Source organism: Xiphophorus maculatus, chromosome 11, assembly GCF_002775205.1.
Source record: "Xiphophorus maculatus strain JP 163 A chromosome 11, X_maculatus-5.0-male, whole genome shotgun sequence".
Taxonomy (NCBI): Eukaryota; Metazoa; Chordata; class Actinopteri; order Cyprinodontiformes; family Poeciliidae; genus Xiphophorus; species Xiphophorus maculatus.
The window spans coordinates 9,654,695-9,672,048 of NC_036453.1; the positions used below are offsets into that span (position 1 = coordinate 9,654,695).

General features: G+C 38.4%; 1 protein-coding gene across 2 annotated transcripts in view; it reads right to left on the reverse strand.

Annotated features, from left to right (window-relative positions):
• The window catches only part of LOC102225091 (rho GTPase-activating protein 7-like), an 82,954-nt gene that overhangs the window by 10,908 nt on the left and 54,692 nt on the right, over positions 1–17,354 (reverse strand). For both annotated transcript variants that reach the window (XM_023342885.1, XM_023342884.1), the window contains exons 2-10: positions 12,787–12,858; positions 12,625–12,706; positions 12,375–12,438; positions 11,798–12,276; positions 11,519–11,720; positions 10,452–10,832; positions 7,489–7,790; positions 5,712–5,873; positions 332–494 (exon numbers count right to left, since the gene is read on the reverse strand). In XM_023342885.1, the coding sequence (XP_023198653.1) occupies positions 332–494; positions 5,712–5,873; positions 7,489–7,790; positions 10,452–10,832; positions 11,519–11,720; positions 11,798–12,276; positions 12,375–12,438; positions 12,625–12,706; positions 12,787–12,858 (1,907 nt within the window). The remainder of the gene's footprint in view (positions 1–331; positions 495–5,711; positions 5,874–7,488; positions 7,791–10,451; positions 10,833–11,518; positions 11,721–11,797; positions 12,277–12,374; positions 12,439–12,624; positions 12,707–12,786; positions 12,859–17,354) is intronic.

Sequence of the window (17,354 nt, forward strand, 5' to 3'; positions counted from 1 at the left end):
ACACATAAATAAAATATCTAAAAATATTGAAATGTGTATATTATGTCAGAATTAAACTGATGCTCAAGGGTTGTAGTCTTTCATTAGATGTAATTTGAATTGAATTGCTTTCGCACCAGCTGTTTGTGTTGGTGTGTTGCTTCAGCCAAACTGAGTTTTATGATTCGTGCTTTGAGGTTAGCGGTGCCCACCACTGGATTTGGCGCAGTTCTCCATTCTTTGTTCTGACAAAGCAGTGCGAAAATAATTGAAGATGTTTTGCTAAAACAATAGAACTCAAAGCCTTGTTGAAACTGTTTACTGGTGATCTAAACTCATCTTCAGCGTTTACCTGGTCCAAACACTCGGTCCTCAGGTAGACCAGTGCTCTGAGGATGCAGGGAGGAAGTGGTTCTCCTGTCTGCTGGACACTGACGAGCAGAGGAACTCCGAACACCTGCCGACCTTTCACCTCTGCTGTCGCCTTGGTCTTCGTCGGAGTTTTGGGAACAGTCCTGCAAAATCCGGAGGCCCCATTAGACCCTGTAATCCTCAGATGTGAATGAGGAAGCAATCCAACAGTGTGTACATGTGCACAGGGAAAAGTTATGGAAATTAATGGGGACTGAGAAGCTGTTTGGAAAATGATCTGGGAATTTGTAATCTCTTTAAGTCAAGAGTAAAAGAAAAAACCTCGGCTTGGCAGCCTGTTGGATCCATTTCCTTTTGAAGGAAAAGCCAAAGTAAACATTTTTTTGGTTACATAATTCCCCACTGATCGCTGACACGTGTGTGTCGCTCTAATCAGCACTGGAGGAAAAACATGGACATTTATCAAAGAGACTAGGATTTCTGAATGACTTCATGGATTTGGACAGATCCGGTCCACGTTTTCGCTGGTGAGTATTCCCCAAGGCTTCCTAAATTATTAATCAAAAACACACCAATATGATTTGTTAAAACAGCCCAAAAGAAACGAAAGATTTCTTCTGTTGTCAGCTCTTTCTCCGAAGCACCGTCTCCTTTCTACTCCCTCCGGTTCTTCTATGACATCCAAGAGTGGCTCTCGGAAACAAATGAGCTATTCCGAGGAAAAGTGCCTTAGAGTGCCACGCTTTGTCCCAATCAGCAGTTAATTGCTGAATTTTTAATCATTAAGTTCTCACTTTGGGATCGGTGATTATGCTGAAATGATAACACTTGAATAGATTGTTCAGCCATTGAGATTCCCCCCGCCTCCCTCCTTTTCTGCAGGAACATTAAGCTAAAGAGTGCTGAAGGGACACTTTATTATTAATGTTTTCATTTTCCACTTTAATTACTTTTAGATTCAACTGTCATTTAATTTAAGTCCAAAAATTAGAAGTACACCCATAAATCTTCTGTTTGTTGATATAAAAAAATGCAATTAACTTAACTTCCTGTCTTTAAGTAAACAAAGGGAGAATGCTTGTTTACTAAATATCTTCCATGTCTTTTGGTTATTTTTCTACAGATTCAAATAGATAAAAGTTCTAGAAATCATCAAAAATGTCAATAATGCTTTGTGGGATTATGAAAAACCTTTTCATTTTTGCAATCTTGTAAGATCAAGATAATGTAAATATTATAAATTAAAACTGAAACCCGTTAGGTCAGTTAGCAGTTTCCAGCTATTCGTGGCGCAGCTGTGGTCACTTGTGAATATGTGGAGTCTGCTGTAGTTTTATAACTTAGTCTATATTTCCTTTCTATATCTACATGGTGGATAAAATGGATTAAATTAAATTGACAATGGGAAACTATTTAGTTACTTTTTTCCCCCAAAAGATTCAAAATGCTTAAATTTTCTTTGAAGCTTATCCAGGAGGAAAGTTGTAAAACATGAACAAAATCTTTCTTTGTCTCTGTTTTCAGTCTGTGCTTGGCTTATATAAACAGCAGCAGGGGTTTGATATTATGTGTGAGTGTACTGAATGTGATCATAGAGTTTATTTCCCAAAATAAATAAATATTTGGCAATAAACTGCCAAGACTTTGTTAGGTTTAACATAGATAGCATGCTAACTAGCAAGAAATTAGCTTATCTTGGCTAAAACTTATTAAAACATCATATTCTAATTGCTTAAATTTGTCTTCTATCCCATTTTTTAAGTCTCAGCATAAATATGCAGAACTATGACAGCTGATTGTTGTAACTTTTACATTTTTTAGATAGCTTTTTTAGATACCTGCAATTTCCAATCTCCATGCTAACTAAGCTAGGCTAATGTCTATAAAAAAGCATTATAATCCACATATTTACAGTTTCATAAAAATCCTCTATGTTTTTTTTCACATATAATTTACATTTAAATTTAGACTTATTGGCTGGTTAATTTATTAAGAAAATTCTTTTGCTACATGTAATGATTTTTTTATCACAATTTTGGTTTCTCACACTATAAGAATGGAGATGTTGGAACATTTTCATGTAATTCATTTTGAGACAGAGGAATAAAGTGTTCAAATTTTATGTGAGGAAAAATAGGTTTTACTTCGTTGTACCTGTAAAAATCTGCTGTTTTGCTCAATAGATTGTTCCTTAATGTCTTCTTTAGAGGACATGATTTCTCTAAAAGCCTTATTGTCCATTAAAGTTGACAATATAAAACAGAAGTGATGTAAAGGAGCCAAATCATTTTCATTTTCCTGCCTTTTTCCTCCATCTCCTTCCAAACACACGTCTGATCCTGAAAATTAAAGACGAATATCTATGAGGAGTAATTTCAGGAGGAGTTTCTGTTTAAATGCTCGTTCCCACATTGAGCTTTATCTCATTGAGCGTAACACTCTGTGCAAAAATCTAATTGGTTTTCTTCTAAAGCATAAAGCAAGCAGGTTCTGTGTTTACACAAGTGTTCTGCAAGGCAAACATGTAGAGTTTCTGGATGTTTATTTAATATTAATAAGAATGAATTTGTCTTTATTGTGTAGGAGGCAAAACACAAATCTCATTAAATCCACAAATTGTCACCTTAGTGCAGAATAAACAGGGAGGAGAAGTGATGTGAGCTCTGGAAGCTCTTTATTAAAATAAACATGAATTTCTCTCCCTAATGTTTCATCCTTTATCTCTTTGCCATTCTGTGCTTTCATCATATGTACATAATTTGTTCATTTCTGTTTATTTTTATGAATAAAAGCTGAGGAAAACCCAAAATAAAGTTAATCAGTAAATGAGAATACTGCAAAAAATAAATTGAAAATGTTAAGTTGCGGCCTACATTATTGTAGGAAAGACACCCGACTTGACATTATACAGTGCCGTGAAATATTATTTTTTGCTTTTTTGACACACTTAAGTGTACAATTTTAAATACAGAAAGCAGTTTTCAAATTATGGTTTTATGGTTTTACAAAGAGGGGAAAAAAAGATCAAAATCAACCTGGAATCATGTGCAAAAATCATGACTCAAACTGTGATTTAACAGTTTTGTGGAGCCAAGTTCAGTTTCACTCACCACTACTAGACTGATTCCTGAAGGATCTGTACAGCCAAGAAATCCCTTAAACATAACATGTCTGACAGCATGAAGTAGGCTAAAGATCTCCAAAAGTAACACGCCGTGACTCAAAACTCAGGTTAGGTTTCTAGACTTGAACGTGAGAAAGGTCTGGATTGCAAATGTGAAACAATGAGATGGTAAAAAATAAAGAAACCATAAAGTTGTGGAGTGAAAGCAGCAGCAGTTGGAGGTAAAGAGCAACACAAAGGCTGTCAGGCTTCAACCGTCCTGCTTTTCATTCGCTTTGCCGTGTAGTGCCGCATGAGGATGAGGGTCTTTTGCATGGATTTGTGGGTGGTACCCACTGTGGAAAGTTGAGTAAGGTTTTTACTTCTCTAGCATTGGCGCAGGTGCTGCCAAAGCAAGACTGACTGACGGATGGACAGCAGCTGTCGCTCAAAACACCACCCACAACATAACGATAAAATACAGAACACCGCTGGGCAGAGAGTAATTCAGTACTGCTGTTTCATACAACAGCAGCATCCACACAATAACGTGCGAATGCTACACAGCTGAACATCAGTGGCTTTAGTTCTCCATAGACACACAACGTTGAGATTTTAACATCTTCTGTAACATTTCCAATGGCTTCCTGTAGCATCAATTCTCAAATTAAAATATTTCATAATATTTAAAGGCAGAATGCCTTCAAATATTCAATCAAATATTCAAAACAGAAAAGCAACAACTATTCCTATCACTGCTAAACCAAACTAGCAGGCAGAGTTATTACAAATAAAAACAAAACTTACAATAGTGAACAGTAAGATAATTGCCTATTCCTAGTTTGAAAGATTCTCGGCCCAATAATGTGTCTATAAAAAGCAGCTAAATTTCCTGTTAAAGAGGAAATTTTAGGAGTCAGTAAAAGTCCATGGATTGGTTATAAAAAGACCAAGCTTTGTGTTGGATTTAACTTTTTCCACTGTGAAAAAATTATGCCAATAATAATTTTACCCTACTTACAACTAGAAAGTCCATCTGAATCAACCACCTGTGTTGGACAGGACAAAGTTGTATCAGTCTTGAACTGCAGTTGGGAGCCACAAAAATAAATAAAAATAGTTGACATGCTTTAAAGGGGCAGTATTATGTAAAATGGACTATTTTTGAGGGTTACATCATGATGTAATGTTATTCCCTCATCAAAAACATACATGTAGTGTTACATTGATTCTTTCATGCATGTTTGAGAAATCCTGTAATGTCCATGGTAACCATTCAGCTGGACAAAACTCCTAGGAAGACCTACCCTATGCCTACCCCCCTTCAAGAAGCAGCTCCTTTTTTTGGAGCAGCAGTTCCCAAGCTTATAAACTTCTGCGTCACAGAACAGCCCTCCCCTGCTCCTTCAGACTAGTCAGCAGTAATTAGCAAACACCTGATGGAACAGCACATCTGCTGAGCTCATTGTAGGAGCTACTTCACAGTGAAATGCTCGTAAAAACATTGTTAAAGGCTTAATAGAGGAACCATGTTGTGATGACTTCCTGACGGCGGAGTTTCAAAAAGAAAGACAAAGGCCCCATTTTAAGACATTACATCAGGAAATAAATTTATTTTAAGTCATATTTGATATATACAGCATTTGTAAAACAACTGATGGTAACATAATTACTTGATAATGCTTAAAATGGCACCATGTGCCTGGAAACACATAATACTGCCCCTTTAGCTAAATGTGTAAAGTTGGACAAACCGACATCTCCAAGTTTGTTCTTCAATAGTAAAATTGGTTCCTATTTTGGTTCATGTACTTGTTGTGTTCCTCTTTTAACTCTTTGTCATTTGTTTCACTCTTGTCGATATTTTTCTCTCCCCTGAGTTGCACTCGCCTCAGAATTTCAATCAGCTGCCCCCTCCACCTGCCAGGTGTGAAATAAAACATTTCTCACAGCTGCCACTTGCAAAATTTCATGAATCAGAACAGCTCCAGCTCAGGCACATGGAAAGCAGTTTCTTCTTCTTCTTGATGTTCTGGGTTTTATTCCAACCCCGGCACCTGAGTTATGAATAATGAATGACTGTCTGCCTGAAATATTTACCCTCCACCCGCCCACCTGCCCTCCTTCAGACAGTTGTTTGCTTGAAGAAGTTTCTCCACACAGCTGTGGGTCTCAAACACCAACCTGCCAACTCCACCCCCCTACCCATTTGTTTTTCCATGCATGAAATCCCCCACCCCACCTTATCGGGCCTTACCAGCTCCATCCCTGCTTGCTGGACGGGGAATATTTGTCCATCAGTGCAGTGAGTTTGAGCAGAGACAGCTTCTGGAGCCGAAGGATCTGGGAGGCGGACAGGATCTCCAGACCCTGTCCGGAGGTCAGGGAGGCTCGGTTCTGCTGCCTGGACCGGCTCACCCTGTGGGAGACACAGCATGGCTCTCAGACCAGTTAGGAACAGTTCAGGCTTCTGGCTGCAGGAGATCTTTCCTGCCAACAGCCATCACCTTCAATAACTCTCTGAAGAATCTAAATAAATGAGTTACAACATTCAATTTCCCTTTGGGATTAATAAAGTATTTTTGAATTTGAATTAATAGTTGTAAAATTAAACACAACTGAAATGCACAACATTAATTGTATATGGAATTAATGTAAAAAAAAACATGTACCAAACATGTCAAAATTACACATGAGACCCTGTATATCAGTGGTCCCCAACCTTTTTATCACCATGGACCGGTCAAGACTTGGCAAATTTACTGCGGGCGGGGGTGAGGGCAGTGGGGAGGGGCGTGTCACATGACACAATTTTCAATTGTTTTGTGCCGATTTTCCCCTTATGACAATCTTAGAACGTTCCGTGTTCTAAGATTGTCGCTTGTGATAATCATAACCGATCATCTTGCCTGTGTGGTGTGTTACGTAGAACGTAGGGACCGCTCTGATCTAAAATCGGGCATATAAGTTTCTTCTGGAATCAGGATGTTCGTGAGTGGAATCGGTTCTTGTGTGATGTGTTGCTCCTGCCGTGTGGCTGGACACACGAACCGACCGAACCTGTTGTACTTTTATCGGCTCTGTGGTCACCGAAGTTTGGAAAATCGGCCGACAATCCTTAAATCGTGCCGTGTAAACCAGACCTAAAACTCACAAGCTCTACTCCTCTCATCTCGCCTCGACCACTGCCCTAAGCCCTAATGCTCTCTGACTCTGGTCGCTATGGTAACGGTTACACATCCCTTCAAAATAAGATACAGATGGGCCACAAAAAACGACCGATAGCGGTCCGCGGCCCGGGGGTTGGGGACAACTGCTGTATATGACCAAATGAATTTCAAGAATAAATATTTTTGACAAACTTCATGTCTATAATTATAGATGTTAAGTTTATTTTATTTAAATTTTATTTTATTAATATAGGTATTAATAAAAACAGCAAGATTTCTTAAAACTTAAAATAAAAACTAAGGTATGTTTCTCAAGGCTGCGTAAAACTACAGTTTTGTAGTTTTCTGGTGCCTTTCTGTTCATTAGGAACCAGTGCTCTGCAGTTTGTTTGGGTTCATTTATTGTCTTTTATTTAATGCAAAAGACCAGAAGCTGAGTTGATGTTAACCACCAACCTGATTTTCTCTCTTGTTAGAATAAAAACAGAGAACCTGAGTGTGAAGTCAATTAACTGGCCTTGAGACAAACAAAGAAGGGAAAGAACCAGAACTGACAATATGTTTGTACTGAAGATCATTAAATCTGCATTTAGCCACATACAATTCTGGCTTCATTGCTGCATTGACTCCACACAGAGATTTGAAGAATCTCATTAATTCTTCAGTTACTGAAGAATTAATTTCAAAATTAATGAAGCAAATAAGTTTTTTTTAGAGTCTGTATACTCCAGTTAACGATTAATCGATTACTAAATGAGTTGACAATTATTTGAATAACAGCTTAATTATGATTCTATAGATACTAAAGTTTCCTGGAAGTGATTTTTCAGTAAATCCAGATGGATTTTTTCAGATTATACTCACCTCCTCTTGGGTTGTGGTGATCCACTCATCTCCAACACATCAGTTCCTTTCTCAGAGCAGTCCTCTTCCTCTTCTTCTTCCTCCTCTGGATGCTGCACCTCCAGGTGGATGTGGCTGGGGGAGGCGGGGCAAGGGGATCCGTGGGCTGGTGAGTCATGTGAGGAAGAGGAGGAACCTCTCTGACAATCGTCCTCCGAGATGTTTTCCGACCAGGAGACGACAAGCTGTTGGAGGTCACTGATTCGCTCCAGAACGCCGTCAAGAGCAGAGAAAACATCTTCATCTGCCAGCAGCGGACTCACCTGTGAGAAAAAGCAGGTTTGAATTATATCCCATCAATGTGCTTGGGGGAAATAAAAGGAATATCCTGATAACCTCAGTAATATTTCATAACCGCTCTCTTCCCACTGCTGCCAAATTTTTATCAAGCATCCTTCCAAGCGGCCTCTTTCATAATTCAGAAACCCATTTGAAGAGATTGATGAAAGTTGTCAGGAAAAAAAAGCTCCCAACTCCATAAGGAGTCAAATTTAGCTGAGTCAATATCCATGATTGAATTACTGCAGTTAGTATAGAGTTTCATTTAGGGGGTTTCTTTAAAAACGCAGCAGGAGAGCTAAAGGGTGGAAAAGTATCTCCTCGCTTCACTTCATTCGTTCCAGATCAGGATGGAGAGCGGATCTCATATTTATCAGCTGCACAGAAAATTTACCCCAGATCTCCAACTGAGAGGAAGCTCAGCTTTCAAAGTTTATGACAAAGACCTAACAGAGAGTCCTTTGGGTAATTAGTTTGTTGGTATGCCATTATATGGTCCAAAAAATGTCAACTATCATGTGTTTATACAAAAATAACTCTCCTAAACTGAAAGTTCTTGTTATTAGAAATTGGGAAAGGGGAAATAATCTAACAAAGTCTTTTTTTTTAAATAATACTTTATTTTTTCTTTAAAAATCACTCAAATCTGCTGCTTCTTGTTGGATTTGTTGCTCTGAATATATTTTATTGTCAAAAGTAAGCAAGTTTAACACGACTATAACATGTTAAATATCAGCAACTTTACTGTAACTGTACAGCTTAGCTTTTGGTAGCAAAGCATCAGAATTGATTTGTACGGCCCAATCTGAGGGCTGGGAATTCTTTCAGGAAATGGTTCTCTCTCATTTCAATTCAGGGGTGCTCAAGGTGGGGTCCCAGGGCCCATTTGTGGCTCTTGGACTGATTTTGTGCGAATGTACCCCGCAGTTCAAGAATAAATAAAATAAACTAGGACAAAATTGTAACTTTTTGTTGGAAGGATTTTATAGTTAATTATTATTTATTTGCTTTACCTTTATTTTATAATATCATCCATTTTATTTACCTTTGCATTTACATTTTAATAATGTGCTTTGAGTGTTTTGAGGTGCTTTGAGTGTTTTGAAGTGTTTGCAGAAACTCTGGAAGCGGCCTGCTGAGGAGTGAAAAAGGAGGAGACCATGAACGAGACATTCCGGCGTAAATTGCCAAGAGGAACTGCAAACCTATAGTCTTATCTTATGAAATATGCTTTTGAAGATTGTATGAATGAGTTGTGTTCATGTGAGTGTGCAGCTGTTTTCTGCTCCCCCTCCCTTCAGGACTGCACACTGTCATGTAACTAGGGAGTTTCTAATTCTAATAAAAGCAGGGCAAGACTCAGTTGAAGCTTCAGAGCATAGACAGAAATCTGTAACTGGGTTTCAACTGTGCTCTCCCTGCAGGTAAAACCAAACTCTGACTCTTGTCTTTTCTTTGTGTCTGTGTTTAGATAATTTAGACCTAACACTTTTAAATTAAAATCTACTTATGTGCTCCCAATCCACTTTTAAGTGCTGTATTAAAACTTGACTAAGCACAGCAAGTGTTTTCAAATGAAGACTGACCTCAATCCTGTTCTTATTGCTGAGAACAGACATAATATCTTTTCATTTTTCTTCAATCGACTCCAAAAGGTAAAGCACCTGAGTGAAGTTGGCCCCCCCATCTTCTTCAAATTAGACAAAATTGGTGTCAAACGTTTGTGCTACGTTTGTGCTGGTTTGTGCAGCAAAAATTTTCGTTTGTGCCGCTATCATTTTAAAGATATAAAGAAATGTTTTTAGAGGTCATCAAAGGTCAACCAGCCCCCCCACCTTCTTCAAATCAGACGAAATGGGTGTCAATCAACTCGGCTACATTTGTGCTGGTTTGTGCAGCAAAGATTTTCATTTGTGCAGCTATCATTTTAAAGATATTAAGAGGGCTGGTTGACCTTTGATGACCTCTAAAACATTTCTTAATATCTTTAAAATGATAGCAGCACAAATGAAAATCTTTGCTGCACAAACCAGCACAAACGTAGCACAAACGTAGCACAAACGTTTGACACCAATTTTGTCTAATTTGAAGAAGGTGGGGGTCCAACTTCACTCAGGTCTGCCTCTGCCCTCAAGAAAAGGCAGGAATAACCATAGCAACCAATGAATCTGGGATTCCAGAGTTTCTAGTTCTTTCATGACTGAGCAGATTTTTCGTACTAATGGTGCGTTCACACCAAATGCATCACATGCATCAAAAATGCTTCAAGTTCAATGCATGTGCACTTTGATTGCAGATGCTTGACATCTTGCTCTAGACCTAGTGTTTCGCACATCCGGTTTACATTCAAAGCCTAGGTGGAGGCGCGTCGAGGGCGCGTCAAAGGGGTCAGCTCTAGTCGCTGTTTTCCGTTGAAAGCGCAAAACACTCCAAATGGTTCAAATCACGCCACGATAGATGCTCAAAATGAGCCTCCATGGCCCTTGACGCACCTCCACACAGACTTTGAATGTTCCATATGCCCACCATCAAAACGTCTTTAGACTATTCCATCATGGCTGACAAAATCCTTCAAAATGTCTCATACTTCAAAGTTATCCATAATTATTTTTTGAATTTCAACTTTTTGAAACTTCGAGACCCACCTCTGATTCCTCACTGATTCTCTCCGCATCACTTCCGCTTCCACCACCTTCCCCCTCAGACAGCTGTGCGTCATGAGGCACGTTGTCATAGACACTGAGCCGGTGATCCAGCGCGCCGGTACGTCCCGAGGACGTTGACCAAGACGCTGGACTTTGCTCTCCACCAACTAGAGACGATGTGCCCTGTCTGCTCCCATTCTGCGCCCTGTAACCATGGAAACTGCCAGTCCGCCAGTTGACAGAGTTGCTGTCGATGATTGGGGAGAGGATGTGTTTGTGGGCGAGGGAGGTGGGGAAAGTCCCTGGTTTGTGTCCATGGGGCACCTGGAAGATCAGTCTCTCATGGCTGCTGTTGTTATTGTTGACCTGGTTCTTGAAGACCTGAGAGGGTCCAAAAGAGAATTCAGAAGGGTTGTGAATCAAATGAATCTCCTGGTGCCATGTTTAATTCTTAACAGGAAGTTGTGGTTGTTTTAAAGAATTGTGACGGGCTGGTTTTAGATGTAAAATTCCTTTAGACATACAGCAGTTCGCACAAGTCTGAACCGGGAGGGATCTACTCCAGTAAACCACCCTTTTGGTAGGCAGGCGCAGTGCAAAGCATAGATTTACCATGGCTTCAAGACCAACAAAAAGAAAGTATACTTATACTCTTGACCAATGTGAAATTCATGCATGCATACAATCAATGTTTCAACAGATTTGTACTAGACCTACAAACCCTCCACATGAATGAAGTTCTGGCATGGAAAGTACAGTAAGTACATGTAGTAAAATACATGTGGGCTACATGTCAGTATTAGCTTGCAGATAAAACCTGTTTTGGCTAAGCTAATTTTGCTAGATTAGCAGTAAATTCTACAGTAAACCACTGATATTTATCCTACAATTCAACAGAGGTAGTTAGAGTATTCAAAAGTCAACGTCCATCTTGTCGTTGTGGCTCTCGAAGGCAATGCAAATAGATAAATAATTATATATTATTAAATAAATAGCAGAAAACATCCTGTTGGCTGTAGGTGGTCCTAAACATTTTAATAAAAAAATAAAACCATAATGGTTCTGACCTCGGTATCCGTCTGGTTCTGGTCACTTTGCATCCCAGCTCCGCTGTTGGAGCGTTTGCAATTGGCTCTGACCCGAGTGACGGGGCTGGGCGTGCTGACGGTGCTGCTATTTTCTGATTGGCTGGTGCTGCTGCTTCCGCTGCTTATGGTGTGAGAAGATGAGGGCGATGAAGATGAGTGGCTGCTGGACTGGACCTGCAGACTGGAGACAGGGAGGAAGGACAAGTCTTCAACAGTTCTGACTCCAGTTCAGGTTCCCTTCAGAAATCATTGTCTCACTTTGACGTGCGAAGCTGCCTGTACATCCTCTCTCTGTGTCGGACCAGAACTGGCCCACTGACGTCACGGCGGGTCCCAAGATGGCCGCCTGCTGCCCCCCTCAGCCTCAGCTTCTCCATCTTCCTCAGCAGAGTGGTGCACTTCTTCCTTGGTGGTTTTTCTCTGAAGCACACCTCTGCTTCCAGACTTACAGTGGACGACCCTCCGTTGGGGGATGGAGGTCCGCTGTAGGACGTGTCCAGCGATGGCGTTCTGTTGGCAGAGGAGCTGCGGGAGGAGCTCCGGCTCGTTGAGACCAGTTCCTTGTGAGCGTCGTGGCGCTCGCTGTCTGTGAGGCTGGAGCTGAGGACAGAGCAGACTTCCTGATGGTCATCGGGCGTCTCCTCGGAGGAGTTCATGCGCCGCCACTGTTGGGTTCTCTTGTCATAGGTCCAGTTTGGGCTGATGGCGCAATAGTCCTCCTCTTCCCAGACTTCTCCCTGTAGAAAGACAGACGGCTCATTCTTTGCTTCTAGCATAAAAAACATATTTTAGCTGCTTTCTTCCTCTAGGTTTCAGTTTTGCTTCCAACACTCACCCTGTGTTTGGATCTCCAAAGTTCCAGCTTGATTTCCATGCACTTATTTAAGGTCATCAGCCGCCTGCAAGCAGCAGAAGAATAATGGCTTACTGGATGAGCTGCACAAAGTATTCAGTCCATGGTTGTCGCCAACCACAGACTGGAGTTTGATCAAATTGGAATAAAAATGGCTTGTGTGAATACACTCTTAAATTGTCAGACCAATAAAAACAGGAATTCTTATAAAATAAATAGATAATTTTTTTACCTGCATAGTGAATCGAGAGAATCTTTATCCAGGAAGCTGTGATCCTCTTTCGCAGCCTCAGTATCGATGGGGAACCTGCAGTCTGACATACAAACAACAACAAAAGGTCACCTGAGTGGAAAACTGAATATTACCCTCACGTTAACACAGGTCCAGATTTACCTTTAAATAACTGAACATACTGAGGGAAGCCGGCGGCTCGCAGCCAATCACAGGCCTCCTTGGCTTCAATCTCTGCGAACACAAAGCAAATAGATTAATTAGAGGCTAAACTAAATATTTGCTCTCAATCAGTCTGCTGGATGTTTGTTGTTGGTATTTAGAATGGAGACAAAGTAACTGAATATTTATCTACCCCTTAAAAGAAGACACTGTGATACCTGCTGAGAGGTAAAACGGAGTCTCCTACCTGAGACTGATTATGTAGTTATTAAGGCTGCAAATTTTATTTTAATAAATGGGTAATAAATATTAGGACGATTAATCAATTATTTGGGAAAAAAACTGGCAGAGTCTGTAGATTTTTCATTTAACTGTTAAGCCTTTTGTATACAATATTAGAAATACATTAAAAGGAATAATTAAATTACCTTTTTAAATTAGAAAATAAAGATTTTATTGCCTAAAATGTAACAACATAGCAATCCTTTAGTGAATCATTGATCATTTGTAGATTACTTGAGTAATTTTTGCACTAACCAATTAATAATTAAACAGCAAAAGGTGCATAATAAATTTTATTTATTGCAGAATTTGAACCATGTGAAGCTAAAACTTTATTATTTATTATTCTCATGACTATGAGTTTAGCAAACTCATAGTTAGAATATTTCACTTTTTCATTAATATTCAGGTCAATTTTAGTTAAAACCTGAAAAATAACCTTTCTTCCTTTTTCACAAAACTACATTTAATTCTAAGATATAAAATAATAAAATCTTGTTTATTATTTTGTGAACACATTGTAAATAAGTTGACTCAAAGTTAGCTGTTTCTGAATGAGAAGAACAACCAAAACCAATTCTACTTTTCTTCACACAAAACAAATGCACCATATGGAAATACAACTAACAACCATCCTCTAATGAGGACAGAGGATAAAAAGGTCGACACCTGAAGAACGGAAAAGTTTAAACAGAAAAGATATTCCCCTGTTAGCTTTAAGTGCTCAGGAGGTTTTTTCCAGGTCTTTTAATCTATTTGTTGCTCTCCCTGAAATACTAAACCTGCTGTTCAAAGAGAGGAAAAAGCCAAGGGCAGTTCTTGTTTTTCATATTCAGACAGCATAAAATACAGCAGATATTAGTTCTTAGCAGAGAAAACCAGCATTTTCCGTGTTACAAATTTGTTCCTCAAACTCTTGAGTTTGGCTGGGCAATATGACTTAAAAATAAAATCTCAGATTTTTCAAATATCAGAACCCGTTTTAATCGATTTTTTAAAACCATTTAAAAAAAAAAAAACCCGGAAATGACAAAAAACATTAAATACTTTTAAAAATGGCTTCTATCATGCCTTCTGTGAGCCATGTATCATAATATCAGGCCCATTCCAGGCTACAAAAATGATGTGAATATAAAGAAATATAGTCCTACTGTAACACAATTTTACAGGAATTTAAAAAAATGACAATGAAGTCATTTTAATGGGGAAAAAGCCTCCAGTTATCGAGATCTGACGTAACCAGCTCAGTTTGTGGTTCTTTCTTTGAAACAGACTCAGTTGTTTACACCATCTTTTCAAAGTCTTGCTGCTGATAATAATTTGATGCTGATGTCGTAAAAAATTTTATTTTTCCTTATCCTAAAACTGACACCAAAATATAACTTCACAAAGATGTATTTACAAAGAAATGTCTAAAAAATGTTCTCACTTCTGGCACTTAGCAAATAGACATAAATTTGGTAAGAGAAGTTTGGTCTGATTTAAAAGTCAGTGAGAAAAACAAATGCTTGTCTTTTTATTATCTTTAAATATCTGGTTTAAACTGTAAATTATACTTTCCAAATTTAGACTTTTAATCAAACATTAGATTGAACTGTATTACAAAACTGTACTGTTTCAATATCAAGGACTTTGGAAGTGATTGATTTCTGTGCAAACTGTACAAAACCTGAGATGATCTTCTATTTACTTCCACATTTTCTAGGTTAGCAAATTAAACTTTTGAACACTTAGTCCCAAGTCTGTTTATCCCTGTAGATTTAAAAGACTTATGTTCAAATTTTAATTAAATCAGCCCATTTAATAACTGTGTGTTGGCTAACCAGGTCTTAGCCACAACATCAGAGCAGCCAGACGAGTCTCCCGTGATTTATTAGAATTTAAGCCCTAGGAAAGAAACAACTTTGAATAATAAAACAAGTCTCTGTAGGTAGAAACTCATTTCAGTGAAATAATTAACAAACAATGGATTAAAAAAGGACACAAATATTCCCTGAGAACCAGGCAGGTAATGAGGAGCAAGTTTCTGGATTTAGAAATATCCCTAATCCACGTCTGACCCAATTAGTGACGAACACAACATTCAAGACTGTCAGAAACAACAATGGCCGTTTCTCCTCAGTTTGGTGAAAAACCTCAACACTCTCTGCTCCGCGTTTATGTAAGCGATGGTATCTACCAAGCCTCTTCCCCCTTTCAAACAACTTTGTCTCTGAGGAAGTTGTGATTCAGTCCCTCTGGATCCCAGATAAGAGATATGGCCGCCCGATAAGGACGGCTCCGCCCGGCCGCAGCAGGAAGCTGAACGCCATGCGTGTGGAAACAGAAATGGCGGGCGGCGGGGCTACGTGCGCAATGGGGCGTTTTTATAGCACATTTTCAGCAACAAGGCAATACAAAGTGCTTAACTTAAAACAGGCTCCTATATCTTGCTGAAAAGCTCTTGGTAAATTAGTTTTGTCTTATTTCAAGCGCACTAAGATATTTGCACAGGAAACTAAAAAAAAATACCTGGTAATATTTGTGTTTTTGCAGTGCAGCCTCACTGGGAGTAAACCAAGATAGTTAAAGAAGCAGCTTGTAAATAAAAGAAAATGACAAATTATATGACTCATACTATAATATCATGGCTAGAAATAAGATGTCGTGTTTAAGCTAGAAATCCTTATTTTTAATGATTGACCTCAATTTATGCACTTTATTTTAGGAGAACCAAGTTTATCTGACTATATATAAAATCTAAAATCTATTTAACACTTTCCACAACTTAAAATGTTTCTTTACTTAAACAGACATGAATGTACTGAATTACAGATTATTTGATAATGCCTCACCAGTACAACACTATTAAATACACCACTAGCTTCACAAACTTGGTCAAATATGTAAAAACAACACAACTTTAATTTGGCAAAAAGTAGATTTACTACCTTGGTCAAACATGTAAAAATAATCTGCAATAAACCTTTTTTCACATGGTTCAGAAAATGCAATTAGGAACCCTAAATGTAATGTAAAATAATAAACTATGACATCGCTCAGAGCACGAAGCATAGAATTAGACTGAACAGATCTATGGATCTGAACAGTCACAAACACCCAATCTACAATTTCTTTCGATATTCAGACAGATAAGGATATTAATATTGGATCGGTGCATCTCTATATTAAATTTAAAATCTTAAAAATAATTCAAGTTTATAAATTGTAAAACTATATGGAAGGTATTTAGACCTGTTTCCATTTCCTCTCCTCCTGCTTTTATTTTGCACCTGCAAACAAACCGTTTTGTATCCACATACAAACCATTTTGTATGTGGTCACACTGCAAAAACACAAAATCCTACAGAAATTGGTGTTTTTGCAGTGTGACCACATACAAAATGGTTCGTATTTGAAAAAAGTGCTCTATTTTATAGGAATGCAAACAGATTGATGTTTTTGTAATAATATCCATAGTAATAGCTAATAAAAGATAGAATAGAACATTTAAAATGTAAACATCTGATCATGTGTTCAATTTAAAACATTCAAACACAATCTTATACTGTAGCATCACAGTCATCAAAAATATTACACACAAAGTGTAAATAATAAGAAAAAGAAACTATTTTCTGTCTTGCACTCTCTGTAGTGCTTAGCTTTTAATGATGTTTTGCTGTTAGGGAGAAAATCAATAAATCTGGCATATTTAACAACAGTCTGAGGTGCAATGACTGCATGTCCTAAACTGGACATGTTCTGAGCTCCATAGGCCCAATCCCAGAGATGTTTCGTTCCTGAAGCACCAAACAAGGTTTTCCTCCTCCTTTTAAACGGTTTCTATGAATGTACTATTTTAGTCCAGTCTGTCTGGAACTGAAATTGTTATAATGAGTCACGACAGATGAGAGGGTGAGGTACTGAACTCCGTGAGTCACCAAGACAGGATAAAAATAAAAATCATCCACTTGTTACAGATAAAACTGTAATGCTTTCAAACAAGCTTAAGATTTTCTTAGATAACTGAGACTAGATCAGAAAGGATGTTGTGTTCATTACATAGAGAAAACAAACGGATTTAAAAAACAATCCCCGTCTGGGTCAAGTTTTACGGAAGGTTAATGAAACCTTCTTTGAAAGAAAAGAGGAGCTACAGGAGGTTATGTAGAATATTGACTGTTATTTAAATGATGTGCCAAATGGTCGCGTCCCTCGCTGTAATTAATTACCTCAGAGTGAAACAATTAAACTCTAACCTAAAGAAAAGCATGACTACAAAAGACTGGAAACGTATTAACACCAGC